The sequence below is a fragment of the Thalassophryne amazonica genome, chromosome 14 (genome assembly GCF_902500255.1).
Source record: "Thalassophryne amazonica chromosome 14, fThaAma1.1, whole genome shotgun sequence".
NCBI lineage: Eukaryota > Metazoa > Chordata > Actinopteri > Batrachoidiformes > Batrachoididae > Thalassophryne > Thalassophryne amazonica.
In genome coordinates this window covers 26995587-27008248 of record NC_047116.1, presented here as the reverse complement: position 1 = coordinate 27008248, position 12662 = coordinate 26995587, and the positions used below count along the sequence as shown (strand labels likewise).

At 35.5% G+C, this 12662-nt stretch overlaps 1 protein-coding gene across 3 annotated transcripts in view; it reads left to right on the top strand.

The window, feature by feature from the left end:
- The first annotated feature begins 6404 nt into the window (after positions 1 to 6404).
- gpr1 (G protein-coupled receptor 1) overlaps positions 6405 to 12662 on the top strand; it is a 7215-nt gene continuing 957 nt past the window's right edge. The window contains exons 1-4 of one of the 3 annotated variants that reach the window (XM_034186738.1): positions 6405 to 6719; positions 7600 to 7674; positions 10884 to 10995; positions 11093 to 12662. The exon at positions 11093 to 12662 is cut by the window's right edge and continues 957 nt beyond it. In XM_034186738.1, the coding sequence (XP_034042629.1) occupies positions 11110 to 12192 (1083 nt within the window). In that variant the 5' untranslated portion in view covers positions 6405 to 6719; positions 7600 to 7674; positions 10884 to 10995; positions 11093 to 11109 and the 3' untranslated portion in view covers positions 12193 to 12662. Of the gene's footprint in view, positions 6720 to 7599; positions 7675 to 7702; positions 8299 to 10883; positions 10996 to 11092 lie in introns of those variants that run through there. The other 2 variants (XM_034186737.1, XM_034186735.1) reach the window with 2 other exon arrangements.

The following is a 12662-nucleotide window of genomic DNA, read 5'->3' as shown; positions in this document are numbered from 1 at the left end:
CCGATCCACCTTGGATTTGCTGTGGTAGTGTAGTGAGGAGAATCTGCAATGAATGTTGCAAACAAGAATCTTTAAATCTGTTTGAACCAAAAATACTTTTTTCTTACAAAGTTCCAATTTCGAATAACTGAAATAATCTTTAGAAAACTGAATAATATACAAATTTAAATTTAAATTGAATATATGCACATACATGTTAATATAGAAATCTGTCCTTGGAGTCCAACAACATCAATACAATAATTATAGTATAAACTGGAGAAATGATTACACAAACACCTCCTCTTTAGTAATGAAGTATTTATCTTCTTGGTAGTTTATCAAGTTCTCAAAAAAAAGGACCTATAATCATTCCGTTTGGGTCTCAGTGCCTTCGTACTTTGCTCATTTATGGATTCCTTTGAGGAAAATACAGTACTGGATTGTTATTCCTTTTTCTCTTAAAGGGGGTGGGGTTGTCAGGTCAGGGGTCACTAATGGCACATGCACCCCCTGTATTTGCTTGCACAGCTGTAGACAGTCCATTGTCCTGGTACAGGGGCTCAGTTCCCGAGTCAGACTCAGATTCTATGATGTCCTATAAGAAAAAAAAAAACACCCGACTCATGTCACACAGGACTACTCGCAGTTCTACATCAAGAAAAACAAGAAAAAGTAACACAGGACAGTCACAGCTCTAACCAGGACCTGTTGCTGAGACTTTTCTAACATGCCAGGTGGCAGCTGTGACACTGACACACACACACACACACACACACACACACACACACACACACACACACACACACACACACACACACACACACACACACACACACACACACACACACACACACACACACACACACACACACACACACACACACACACACACACAAAATCCACTCTGCTGTAAGCCATGTGGATGCAGGAAGAGCTGTTCAAATGAAAAGCTGACATGATTTTTGGCTGGACTGAGCAACTATACAAAGTCTTTTGTTTTTCTTTTTTTTTTAATGGAAGTCCGAAGTCAGTGCACAGCATCACTGGACTACACGTCACAATTAGCAGCAGTGGAACACCAAAATGTAAGTCCCTTTTCTGTTGTTGATAAATTAATAAAATATCAAATGACAAGGATCTATTTTAGCCGTTATATAAAACAAATAATGAATGTTTTGCATTATTTCAATGGAACGAATATTTAATTTGGTGAAGCAGTTGTAACAATACCATTACTCTGATACAGACAGAGGACATTTTATGTGCAATTATAATTATTATAATTGTATTAATTGTTTAGACACATTTCCATGTGTTTACTAAATATATATTGTTTAAAATTCCTCCCATTTCTTGGAAATTTCTAGGTCCAGTTATTTGATTAGAGTCCTGTAAAAGACAACAGTGATGAACTAATAGATGATGACTCAATGTCAATGATTTAATAAAAAATGTGTTATTTTTGGGACCAAGCTTTCCTTGACCTTGAGATTTTCACTTTGACCAAACTACTCCAAAATCTAATAACATTGATATATAAATCCAAGTCATATTCCCATCATGTTTGATCCATCTAAGCTTCTCTTTTGTTGAGATACTCAACAAGTTGTTTTTTTTTGTTTTTTTTTTACCATTTTCCTTGATCTTTAACCAAAGTACTCCAAAATCTAATCACCTGTAGATATCAATCTAAGTAATATTCCCATCTATTTTGATCCATCTAAGCTTCTTTTTTGTTGAGATACTCAACAAGTTGTTTTTTTGTTTGTTTGTTTACCATTTTCCTTGATCTTTAACCAAAGTACTCCAAAATCTAATCACCTGTAGATATCAACCTAAGTAATATTCCCATCTATTTTGATCCATCTAAACTTCTCTTTTGTTGAGATACTCAACAAGTTGTTTTTTTTTTTTTTTTTACCATTTTCCTTGATCTTTAAACAAAGTACTCCAAAATCTAATCACCTGTAGATATCGATCTAAGTAATATTCCCATCTATTTTGATCCATCTAAGCTTCTTTTTTGTTGAGATACTCAACAAGTTGTTTTTTTGTTTGTTTGTTACCATTTTCCTTGATCTTTAACCAAAGTACTCCAAAATCTAATTACCTGTAGATATCAATCTAAGTAATATTCCCATCTATTTTGATCCATCTAAGCTTCTTTTTTGTTGAGATACTCAACAAGTTGTTTTTTTGTTTGTTTGTTTGTTTACCATTTTCCTTGATCTTTAACCAAAGTACTCCAAAATCTAATCACCTGTAGATATCAACCTAAGTAATATTCCCATCTATTTTGATCCATCTAAACTTCTCTTTTGTTGAGATACTCAACAAGTTGTTTTTTTTTTTTTTACCATTTTCCTTGATCTTTAAACAAAGTACTCCAAAATCTAATCACCTGTAGATATCAATCTAAGTAATATTCCCATCTATTTTGATCCATCTAAGCTTCTTTTTTGTTGAGATACTCAACAAGTTGTTTTTTTGTTTGTTTGTTACCATTTTCCTTGATCTTTAACCAAAGTACTCCAAAATCTAATCACCTGTAGATATCAATCTAAGTAATATTCCCATCTATTTTGATCCATGTAAGCTTCTCTTTTGTTGAGATACTCAACAAGTTGTTTTTTGTTTTTTGTTTTTTTTTACCATTTTCCTTGATCTTTAACCAAAGTACTCCAAAATCTAATCACCTGTAGATATCAATCTAAGTAATATTCCCATCTATTTTGATCCATCTAAGCTTCTTTTTTGTTGAGATACTCAACAAGTTGTTTTTTTGTTTGTTTGTTTGTTTACCATTTTCCTTGATCTTTAACCAAAGTACTCCAAAATCTAATCACCTGTAGATATCAATCTAAGTAATATTCACATCTATTTTGATCCATCTAAGCTTCTCTTTTGTTGAGATACTCAACAAGTTGTTGTTTTGTTTTGTTTTTTAACCATTTTCCTTGATCTTTAACCAAAGTACTCCAAAATCTAATCACCTGTAGATATCAATCTAAGTAATATTCACATCTATTTTGATCCATCTAAGCTTCTCTTTTGTTGAGATACTCAACAAGTTGTTGTTGTTTTTTTTAACCATTTTCCTTGATCTTTAACCAAAGTACTCCAAAATCTAATCACCTGTAGATATCAATCTAAGTAATATTCCCATCTATTTTGATCCATCTAAGCTTCTTTTTTGTTGAGATACTCAACAAGTTGTTTTTTTGTTTGTTTGTTTGTTTACCATTTTCCTTGATCTTTAACCAAAGTACTCCAAAATCTAATCACCTGTAGATATCAACCTAAGTAATATTCCCATCTATTTTGATCCATCTAAACTTCTCTTTTGTTGAGATACTCAACAAGTTGTTGTTTTTTTTTTTACCATTTTCCTTGATCTTTAAACAAAGTACTCCAAAATCTAATCACCTGTAGATATCAATCTAAGTAATATTCCCATCTATTTTGATCCATCTAAGCTTCTTTTTTGTTGAGATACTCAACAAGTTGTTTTTTTGTTTGTTTGTTACCATTTTCCTTGATCTTTAACCAAAGTACTCCAAAATCTAATCACCTGTAGATATCAATCTAAGTAATATTCCCATCTATTTTGATCCATGTAAGCTTCTCTTTTGTTGAGATACTCAACAAGGTGTTTTTTTGTTTGTTTGGTTTTTTTTTACCATTTTCCTTGATCTTTAACCAAAGTACTCCAAAATCTAATCACCTGTAGATATCAATCTAAGTAATATTCCCATCTATTTTGATCCATCTAAGCTTCTTTTTTGTTGAGATACTCAACAAGTTGTTTTTTTGTTTGTTTGTTTGTTTACCATTTTCCTTGATCTTTAACCAAAGTACTCCAAAATCTAATCACCTGTAGATATCAATCTAAGTAATATTCACATCTATTTTGATCCATCTAAGCTTCTCTTTTGTTGAGATACTCAACAAGTTGTTGTTTTGTTTTGTTTTTTAACCATTTTCCTTGATCTTTAACCAAAGTACTCCAAAATCTAATCACCTGTAGATATCAATCTAAGTAATATTCACATCTATTTTGATCCATCTAAGCTTCTCTTTTGTTGAGATACTCAACAAGTTGTTGTTGTTTTTTTAACCATTTTCCTTGATCTTTAACCAAAGTACTCCAAAATCTAATCACCTGTAGATATCAATCTAAGTAATATTCACATCTATTTTGATCCATCTAAGCTTCTCTTTTGTTGAGATACTCAACAAGTTGTTGTTGTTTTTTAACCATTTTCCTTGATCTTTAACCAAAGTACTCCAAAATCTAATCACCTGTAGATATCAATCTAAGTAATATTCCCATCTATTTTGATCCATCTAAGCTTCTTTTTTGTTGAGATACTCAACAAGGTGTTTTTTTGTTTGTTTGTTTGTTTACCATTTTCCTTGATCTTTAAACAAAGTACTCCAAAATCTAATCACCTGTAGATATCAATCTAAGTAATATTCCCATCTATTTTGATCCATCTAAGCTTCTTTTTTGTTGAGATACTCAACAAGTTGTTTTTTTGTTTGTTTGTTTTTTTTACCATTTTCCTTGATCTTTAACCAAAGTACTCCAAAATCTAATCACCTGTAGATATCAATCTAAGTAATATTCCCATCTATTTTGATCCATCTAAACTTCTCTTTTGTTGAGATACTCAACAAGTTTTTTTTTTTTTTACCATTTTCCTTGATCTTTAAACAAAGTACTCCAAAATCTAATCACCTGTAGATATCAATCTAAGTAATATTCCCATCTATTTTGATCCATCTAAGCTTCTTTTTTGTTGAGATACTCAACAAGTTGTTTTTTTGTTTGTTTGTTTTTTTACCATTTTCCTTGATCTTTAACCAAAGTACTCCAAAATCTAATCACCTGTAGATATCAATCTAAGTAATATTCCCATCTATTTTGATCCATCTAAGCTTCTTTTTTGTTGAGATACTCAACAAGTTGTTTTTTTGTTTGTTTGTTACCATTTTCCTTGATCTTTAACCAAAGTACTCCAAAATCTAATCACCTGTAGATATCAATCTAAGTAATATTCCCATCTATTTTGATCCATGTAAGCTTCTCTTTTGTTGAGATACTCAACAAGTTGTTTTTTTGTTTGGTTGTTTTTTTTTACCATTTTCCTTGATCTTTAACCAAAGTACTCCAAAATCTAATCACCTGTAGATATCAATCTAAGTAATATTCCCATCTATTTTGCTCCATCTAAGCTTCTTTTTTGTTGAGATACTCAACAAGTTGTTTTTTTGTTTGTTTGTTTGTTTACCATTTTCCTTGATCTTTAACCAAAGTACTCCAAAATCTAATCACCTGTAGATATCAACCTAAGTAATATTCCCATCTGTTTTGATCCATCTAAACTTCTCTTTTGTTGAGATACTCAACAAGTTGTTTTTTTTTAGCATTTTCCTTGATCTTTAAACAAAGTACTCCAAAATCTAATCACCTGTAGATATCAATCTAAGTAATATTCCCATCTATTTTGATCCATCTAACCTTCTTTTTTGTTGAGATACTCAACAAGTTGTTTTTTTTGTTTTTTTTTTTACCATTTTCCTTGATCTTTAACCAAAGTACTCCAAAATCTAATCACCTGTAGATATCAATCTAAGTAATATTCCCATATATTTTGATCCATCTAAGCTTCTCTTTTGTTGAGATACTCAACAAGGTTTTTTTTTTTTTTTTTTTACCATTTTCCTTGATCTTTAACCAAAGTACTCCAAAATCTAATCACCTGTAGATATCAATCTAAGTAATATTCCCACCAGGTTGGAAGGAAATTCATCCAGCCATTTTGAGTTATCTTGCCCAGACACACACACGGACAAGCCAGTAAAAACAATTCCTTGCCCAACGCTCCACATCAATTTTTTGCTGCAGGTAAATTACACATTAAGGAGGTGGTTATGAATGCTATGTTCCATTTTTACTAATAAACACCCCTAAATACTGCACACTGTGGCTTTAAGAAGAACTGATATTTAAAATTCAAGCCTGACTTTGGTGTTTTTTTGGTTTTGCTAGGTTTTTTTTGGGGTTGTGTGTGTGGGGGGGGCTTTGTTGTCCATTATCCCACATTACTGGCTCTGTGTTGCTGTATTCATGTAATGCAAATGTTATAAAGTCAATGCTATTAATGCAGAAAGTTTTTTTTTTTTTTAATCAAAGGTAAATTTACAGTGCAGGCTCCGCCACTGAAACCCTGCAGATCAAACACGGATTTTGGCCACACAACAATCAGCCAAGTCAAGCAATTAAAATTGGACTGGCACATGCCAAAAAAAAGAGGTAACTGAATGCCCCTCACTCTGACGTGATGGGCGGGCCCGCACTTAGTGAGGCGTTTAGGATAAACACACAAAGATCGACAACATTCAAAACTTTTCCATGAAGGGCAAAACGGGGGTTTGGCTCCGAGACTGTTTTCACAGCCACAGGCTTTCTGAATGAAGGCATTCTTCGTGTGCGGCTCACCAAAATCGTCTCTCCAGTCTGCCGTTCGTGTGTGACGTCAGCCGGACACGCCCACTGCTCAACTCCTCAAAACCTCACGCGTTCACTCTGGATGGATGCGCGCACGCGAAGGCGACAGACAGTTAGTTGAGTTCTGCTCAGAGAGACGACAAAAAAGGAGCTAATACGCCACGTTTAACTTTTCATCCAGGAGCTGCCTCGATCCAAAAAAGAAAAAGGAGCAGATATTTCAGTAAGTCACTCTATTCTTTTCTTCATGTAGAGTCTCCGAGAAACATTCCTTCAGTATGTTGGCGCTTTACATTAGTATGCATGTGGCAAACACAAACTGCTGGACTTTTCTCTTACTCTTACTTAACTGGAAATAGTAACTTTCTCATTTATACAGGGCAGATCATTATCATTATACTTTTTTTTTTTTTTGTCTTTGCAGTTACTCCCAAGTGTGTACAACATATACTTGAACATACAGTGCTGTTTTTTCCTGTTTCCCACATTTGACAATAAATGTAAAGTCAGCAAAATCTTATATGTATGTATATATATATATATATATATATATATATATATATATATATATATATATATCCACACACATTTCAGTCCAAAAGTATTGGGCACTTGGTATTTCACACCTTTTAATTTGTTTATGACATTTCATATACAAAAAATAAAAGAAATTCTAAAATTATCTTCCTCACACTCAAAGCAAATCTCTATAACCTGATACAAATTAATTGAAATTCTAAAAGCCAAGATGATGCATTGCATAAGTAATGGGCCCCTTTGGTATAACACTTGCAAATAATCAGTTTTATTGATAGTTTTCTTCAGACAAGTCAGGGGATGGATAAATGAACATTTACAAGTCACTGAATATGTCTTGGACTTTATTTACATCAGTTATGAAGAAATACAAACAGTATGACACTCTATAGTAAGTCTGCATGGAGCAGACAGTTCTCAAAAACTGAGTGACTGTGCAAGAAGAAGAAGAGTGAGGAAAGCCACCAAGACACCCAGACAACCCAGAAGAAGTTGTAGGCTTCTCTTGCTGTGATTGGAGAAATTGTACATAGTACATGATTTGCATTTTGTATCCCCTGTTATAGCTTCATGATGAAGAGGTGTAGAGGAGGACTTTCTTAAAAAGAAGACCTGAAAGTTCAGCTACAAATTGCCAAAAGGTACATTTGAGATACAAGCCTAGATTTTAAAATATTTTATTATTGAGTAATCATTGGCAGCTGTCTTTTAAATGAGTTTTGGGAGTTAGTAATTGATTAATTTCTCTAAAGAAATGGGGGAGGGGGGATGTCACAATCTATTTTTGTTGGCATAAGAATCTTTTGGCATTTTAAATTAGATTTTCTATTAACCCGATAGTGAAGAAAAAAAACCCCAAACATTACATTTCTAGCAAGTCTGTGTGGTGCCAAAACCTTTGCACAGTGCTGTATTCAATTACATGTCCAGACTATTGGAGTAAAAATTTCCATTATTTGCATGAGACTGTCTGAAATCCTATTCTCATTCTTTGAATATTTTAAGAGTCACACTCATTATATTGTGCTATTTAAATTTTTAAGGATTATCAAAATCCCATTATGAAGACTAGATACAGAGCCATGAAACTGACTATAATTTAAATTCACATTCGGTGCTGACTGTGAATTCATGGTCATTTTAATCTCACATGAGAATAACGAACAGTGGAATGGCCCTGGGCCTCAGACTTGTTTTGATAATGAAACTTCTACCGCAGCAAAAATGTAACTTTTTACCCAAATGCCCTTCGGATGTGGTCTGAGGTTTTAAAAAAATAAAAAATAAATAAAGCATGAGTACAGTATTTTACGATCTGTGGTGGCGTAGTCATACCCCAGTATCACCAACTAAATTTACACCTGTAAAATCTGAAGTCTTGTTGGATTACTGCCTTCTTTGAGCTAAAAATTCAAAACTTTTTAAGGTTGAGCATAATCCCGTCTGAGTTTCTTCCGTAGTTAAAGGTGATTCACTCTCCTTCAACAAAAGCAGCTGGTACCTCGGCTGGTCGTGACTCCTCCACTGCCACAGACTTCAACTGTTGCTCTTCTTGCCATATTCAAGCATATTCCAAACAAAACAGAAAATAGTCGAAGAGGTTCGCCAATATATTCACAAATCTAACACCTCATTTCCAAACTACAAAGAGATTAAGATGCGGCTGAATTTATTCAGGTCAACATACACAGTATTAATGTAGCAGATAACAGAATTTTTACAGAGAAATCCTTCAAATGGTGATACAAGCACCAAAGTTGGCACAAATACTCCTTAGACATTAGGCTTCTGGAAAAAAAACCTGACTAGGCACTTGAATTTTCAATAGGTAGAGATCAATTGAAGAATTACACAGGGGTCAAAATTTAAAAATGTTCCAATCATATTGAAAGCTATACCACATTATTTGTATGAACATAAATATTTCAAAAACGTATAGTTTGGGATAAAAATGGCTAAAACTGTGACAAATGTCAATTTCAGTTTGTAAAGGGGTCAGAATTTACAGCTGCTCCAATTATTGTAAACCATGATGCAAATTATTGGTTGAGTTAATAGGATTTAAAAAGGAATAGTTTGCACCATGTGTCATGCTAAGTTGTCACGTTACGGGATAACATATGACACGTCATAGTATCCAATGGACATCAACATTGTATGACCTTTACCTTGCAGATAAAGCATTCAACACAGTCATAACTATTCCATTTATTAATCCTGTTCATTCAACCAATCACATGTGCACCACTTTTTTTTTTTTTTTTTTTTTAACCAAAAATAGAGCAACTTTAATTTTTCACCCCTGGAACAAACTGAAATTGACCTTTGTCACCATTCTTGCTGTTTTTTACCCCATAACTCCTGAACATTCAGCCATAGATAGTCCAAACTATACCTTTCTGGAATCTTTGTGATCAGACACATAATGAGGTGTAGCTTTCAATATGATTGGAACGTTTTTAAATTTTGACTCCTATGCAGTTTTTCAATTGACCCCTACCAGACTGGCTATTGAAAATTCAAGTGGCTATTGTTGTGGTTTTTTTTTCTTTTTTTTCTTTTCAAAAGCGTAATCGTGCTCGTCTCACCATGTGCAGAATTATTTCAGTTATCTGTTGCACTATATTTGGTCACTGGCAAAAAACATTTAAGACTTTTATCCGTTCATCGTGGTGTGTTAGATTTGAGAGCACGATTATTGTGTGATTATTGCTGTCATACTGTGCCAATGTCTTTTAAATTTTCTTTAAATCCTTTAATGACTGATTTGTTGCTCTCTGAAGAAAATACACAGGGCCACACAAGTGGCGTGGGTAGTTTCCATTCAGGACAGCTGTGGTTTTCACGCCCCAGCCTTCTTGTTCAAAGTTTTCAAGGTTTGAGTCATCCTGTCTGAGTTTTTTAAATCATGAGTCCATTTGTGCTCATTTGTACGCCTGTGAGCGTGCTGGTGTCAGTGAAAAGGTGTGGTCCGTTGCAGTGATTGTGCTATATTATCCAAGGACATCTGGAGTTTAATCAAGAAGGGCAAACATCCGGCAACATGCGGATCCATATCAGACCTCCTCTGGGGGGAAAAAGCAAAAAAAAAAAGTAAGCCAAAAGAAATGACTTTACTAATTAAGGGGACATAGTGCCCTATTTTACACTCAGACTACACATCATGTCAATAACAAAAATAATTTGGACTTGTGCTGAGTGCCGTAGAACATTTGTCAGTGATTGTCAAGGTAGGGCCACAAACTTTATATTTGTTTTTGTTAATTTAATAAAATAACAACACAGCTCAGCAGCCACTTGTCTAACTGGGACAATTTTCATCCTTAAAAAATTTGAGGCCCCACAAATCCTGCTCCATTTACCTGATTTAGATGTAATTACCTTGAAATGAAGCGGTCAGTCTGCCCCACAACCTCATTCTTTAATTTATTGATTGGTATCAGCTCTGTTATGCTACAACAGCTAAAAATAAAAACTGTCAATATCCAAATATATATGGATCATATTGTGTTGTCCATTTGGCTGCTCCCGTTTTGTTTGGGGTCACCACAGTGGATACAGCCAGAGCCGCATTGATATTTGGCACAAGTTTTACACAAGTCGGATGCAACTCCAGTGTAACCTGGAGAAACACACAGCCACTGGTGTTCCAAAGAGGTCTCCCATCCAAGTGCTAAGCAGGTCCCGCACTGCTTAGCTTCTGAGATCTGACGGGATCAAACCCTCAGATAATCCTGGCAACGCCTCTGTCCTGACAGCAGATTGTGCTTCTACATGAATAAACTGTGCATCATTTGTTTGTCCTTCCTTGTTTATGTACACAATAATCTATTGATGGCTGTTTACACAGTGTTTCAGAAGGACACTAAACACACCCACCACCACCGTCAACACAGGAAGTAAATGATCAAAGACCAGCAGCTGGGTTCTCAAGACAACAGCCGGTCCTAGGCCCAAACAAGGTGAGTTGAGAACTCATGCTGTATGTTGATTAACCCACAGTGAGATTTGACTTAAAAAAAAAAAAAAAATCTTCTCATGGCTTTTTCCTTCTTACAGGTTACGACTGTGCAACAATGGGCGGAGTCGATCAGGACTATGGAAACTACACCTATGAGTACTACCTGGAGTATGGAGACTTAGAAGATCTTAAAGTGGACCACAGGCAGACAGAAACAACGCACATCATATCAGTAGTTATTTATATAATTTCCATTGTTCTCGGTCTCATCGGTAATGGAACCGTCATTTGGGTGACAGCGTTTAAATGCAAAAAGACCGTCAACAGTGTCTGGTTGCTGAATCTGGCGATAGCGGACTTTGTTTTTGTGCTGTTTCTGCCCTTCTACATCGACTACATATTGCGGGACTTCCACTGGAACTTTGGCATACAAATGTGTAAAGTCAACTCATTCGTGTCTGTGATGAACATGTATGCGAGCGTGCTGTTTCTCACGGTGCTCAGCATAGACCGATACATCTCGCTAGTCCACCTCAACTGGTCTCAGAGGTATCGAACCATAGAGAGAGCCTGGGTGGTATGCAGTTGCGTGTGGGTCGTGGCGGCAGCCTTGAGCTGTCCTGTGCTGATATTTCGTGACACCATGCGCTTGCGTGACAAGGTGGTGTGCTTCAATAACTTCCACTCGCACGACAGCCAAACGGCAGCCATGAGGCATGTTGTAACCGTGGTGATCCGCACCACAGTGGGCTTCCTCTTGCCGTTTAGCGCCATATTTGTGACGGGAATCCTTCTGACAATCAAAGCAAAAAGCTCCCAGGATTCAGTTCACATGTCAAGCTTCTCCAAAACGGTTTCGGCCGTAATTCTGGCATTCTTTTTCTGCTGGGCGCCTTTTCATATTTTCAGCTTGATGGAGCTGACCATCCATTCCTCAGCCCACCTCCACAACGTGCTGAAAACAGGGTTCCCCCTCGCCACCAGTTTAGGCTTTTTTAACAGCTGTATTAACCCTCTGCTGTACATGCTCCTGGGTAAAAAGGTTCGCCACATCCTGAAGCATGCATGTATGAGCATCACGAAGCACTCACTTAGAGAACTCAGCCAGTCAATCTCTGCAACAGAGCTGGAATCTGTGCCAGATGTTCTCCAGATTGGTGTTCCAGAGGACAAGGCTGAGTCATCAACTCAAGTGTGACTGCGGCCATCTTCAGACATGTTTGTGTAACTGTCTGTGAAAAACAGCAGCATCACTCCAACGGCATTGGCCAATGATTTGAGGGATTATCGTCGCTGTTCTTTCCAGCAGCAGTGTTAAAATTTTCCAAGCAGTTTTATTTGGAGTTACTCCTGTTTTAACCAACAACTATTCTGAGTGGAAAACCTCAGTGCTCAGGACTCAATCTGTATGTTTATCCATATTATTATCCTTTAAAAAATGCATAACTCATGTCAGTGAGTGCCTGTACTGCAATGGGTACATCAGCAGGTTACAGTGGGTGCATGGAGAGATTTGGGTACAAATATTAATATTTGTGAGTTACACAACTGGAGAATAAAATCATATGCTACTATATATAATATTGTATGCAGTATTATGCAACACTTTCAGACACTATAGAATTTCAAACTATAATTTGATTTTTTTTTCCCCCCCCTATTTATTTA